The sequence below is a fragment of the Octopus bimaculoides genome, chromosome 9 (genome assembly GCF_001194135.2).
Source record: "Octopus bimaculoides isolate UCB-OBI-ISO-001 chromosome 9, ASM119413v2, whole genome shotgun sequence".
Classification (NCBI taxonomy): Eukaryota; Metazoa; Mollusca; class Cephalopoda; order Octopoda; family Octopodidae; genus Octopus; species Octopus bimaculoides.
Genome location: NC_068989.1, coordinates 71,613,325 through 71,616,177, shown reverse-complemented (window position 1 = coordinate 71,616,177; position 2,853 = coordinate 71,613,325). Strand labels below are relative to the sequence as shown.

Below are 2,853 nucleotides of genomic sequence, written 5' to 3'. Positions count from 1 at the left end.
ATCTAGCGCACCAAAAACCGTAATTTTCACAATCCATAGGTTATAACTGCAAGCAGCGAAATCCAAATTGTACAATTTTTCAGTTTTGACATTTTCAAGTCACCCCTTACCCGTTTTATACATCTAAGATTACATTTTTTTCAGAAAAATAAAATAGTTCAAAATGTAATTTTTTTTTTTTTTCTTTTGTGGTCCTTTCCTCTCATTTTCCGTTACGTTAGTTAACGTGCATTCCACCGTCGTAAAAAAAAAAAGTTAACGGTAAATTGTTCCAAAATCTGAAATTAAATTGATACAAACCTGAAGTGACGATAATGACTTACCAAAGTTTCATGAAAACATAGGGAAAATTGGGTTAAACTAAAGCGTTTGACCTGAGCTCAAAAAACGGAAAAAAATTAGTGTAATAGGTGTAGAACAACTTGCTGTGAACGAATATGAAAAAAAAATGCGTGCTCACGAAAGGGGGTGACGCATCACCGGAGCCAAGAAACAAAAGAAAAATAGTGTAATAGATGTAAAACAATTTGCTCTGAACGAATATGAAAAAAAAAAATGTGCGCTCGCGAATATCGGGAAAATGGCCAGTATGGATGGACCAATTCTCAAAATACACCTGTAAAAAATAAAAGTATAAAAGGGCTCTTGCCTTGTTGATCAGGGACCCATAGCTTTTATGGGTTTTTCCACGAGTAACCTTTGAAGTGCCTCCCCACAGATGTTTTTTTTTTTTCTTTCGCAAAACGCTTTGTATATTGTTTTATGTTGTTCTTTAATGTTTTGATTTATATTAGCCCTTGTGGCCAATAAAAGAATTATTATTAATGTTATTATTTTCTGTTTTCAGTTAATCTTTGGAATACGAGGACTTAACAGAAAAGAAATTAGAAAATTTCTTGTGAAAAACGAAATGCTTGTTAAAAGTCGTGCCAAAGCCCTCAATACCTCTTTGTCGAGCTGGTCGCTCGGAGCAGAACCCCAAGACGGTGCTAGTACATCAAAAAACTTCATGGGAACTGTCATACAGTCTCCTTCTTCTTCTGTTCTCAGTCTAGACAATGTAAGTTATAAAGTTATGTATTAACAAAAAAAAAAGAAAATTTATTTACTGCAGTTCATTTATCAGGTAACATCATCCCATCATCTTCATTGTTGCAATGTCCACTTTTCCATGCTTGCATGGATTGGATGGAACTCACTAAGGCAGGTGTTCTATGTCTAGATGCTCTTCCTGTCACCAACCCTCACCTAATTCCAAGCAAGGGAGTTTCCCTATGGCCAGACATATTTTTGAAGAACATTGGAAGCCAATGGCACTACTTGCATGACTGACACACATTTACAACAATGACAAGACAAAGCAACACATACAAACACTCTCACTCTCTCTCTCTCTCTCTCATGATGGTCTTTCAGTTTCTTTCTACCAAATCTACTCTCTGACTTTGGTTGGCCTGAGATTCTAGTAAAAAGTATCACATAGTGGGACTGAACCTGAAACCATGTAGTTGGGAAGCAAACTTCTGAACCACCCAGCTGTGCCTACACCTACATCACCAAGACAAAAAAAAAAAAAGAGCTAAGTTCATGTTAGTATATATAATGTTGGAAGTGTTAAATATTTTAATTATAAATATTTGTGAGGTGAGGAAATGAGCTAATATATTAGTCATTAAGCCTCACTACATTAAATATGTCAGTGTTAATCATTAAACATTCCATAGTTAAATGAGATGGTAGTTGCATTTGTGTGTAGAATAAATAGTTAAACATTTTCATAAATTTATGTAAATTTAATTTCAATTTGACTTACATTAACAATTATTAACTGACTCTATGGATATTCTACAATTTAATTAGAAACAACCACCAGGTATTAAAGACCATGTATAAAGTATTTTATTAAGCTATATATGTGTGTGTGTGTGTATAGTTTGTACTTATATACAACATAAAGTAAACCAAATTGAACAAATGATCGAAACTGTCAATTTGGAATTATTTCAGGATAAAAAAATATATTTCATAAGTCTTCTGTTAGTTCTCACATATATGAATGCTAATGACATGCACACGTAGACAGTCCACACACACAGCTAATTGTCCTCTGTGCATGTGTGTGTCTGTATATGTGTGCATATGCTAGTAGCATTCATTTGAATCTCGCACTCGCTCTCTCTTTCTCTCCATTGTGCACACGCTTTTGACCATCGCTTTTCCACAGTGTAACTGATTGTTTACACCACAGGAATCTATCGTCGGCAAAAGCAACAGAAAGAGTACTGTGAAGTTGCAGTGGGGACTGGAGTACCCAACATTTCGGACAGTTCCTACTTCAGAGTAAAGGTGACGGGAAAGAAATTAAAAAAAAATAGCAATGGAGTTTCACATTATCTATGTTTGAGAAACTGGTTGCAACTGGGCTTTTTTTTTTTTAACATGAAGCAGCCACATGGGAGTGCATTTATGTAATCATCATCTAGCTTGAAGTGGATATTTGTTGTTTGTTGTATTTACTCAGTCTAATTACTTACCAGCCAGGAGTGTATGTGTGGGTCATGTGACTCCAACCACATTTTACACTGGGCTACATAAACTTTAGCATGCATACATTTCTCTCTACAAAACACAGTTATGTTGTATATACAGGCATGCAGTCATTGCATATAATTTCATGAATCCCTACATAATCCTTTGCTCATTCATGCTTACTCACATGCACATCCTGCTCATTCACTTTCTTTTTCTCTTTCCTTCATTCTTTATCGCTTTCTATCTATCTCAAACACATTTTCCTCCTCTTGCTGTCTCATTTACTCTCTCTCTCTCTCTCTCTCTCTCTCTCTCTCTCTC

General features: G+C 35.3%; 1 protein-coding gene across 3 annotated transcripts in view; it reads left to right on the top strand.

Moving 5' to 3' along the window:
• LOC106869090 (GTPase-activating protein skywalker) overlaps positions 1-2,853 on the top strand; it is a 74,982-nt gene that overhangs the window by 42,505 nt on the left and 29,624 nt on the right. For all 3 annotated transcript variants that reach the window (XM_014914616.2, XM_014914615.2, XM_014914617.2), the window contains exon 7: positions 848-1,060. In XM_014914616.2, the coding sequence (XP_014770102.1) occupies positions 848-1,060 (213 nt within the window). The remainder of the gene's footprint in view (positions 1-847; positions 1,061-2,853) is intronic.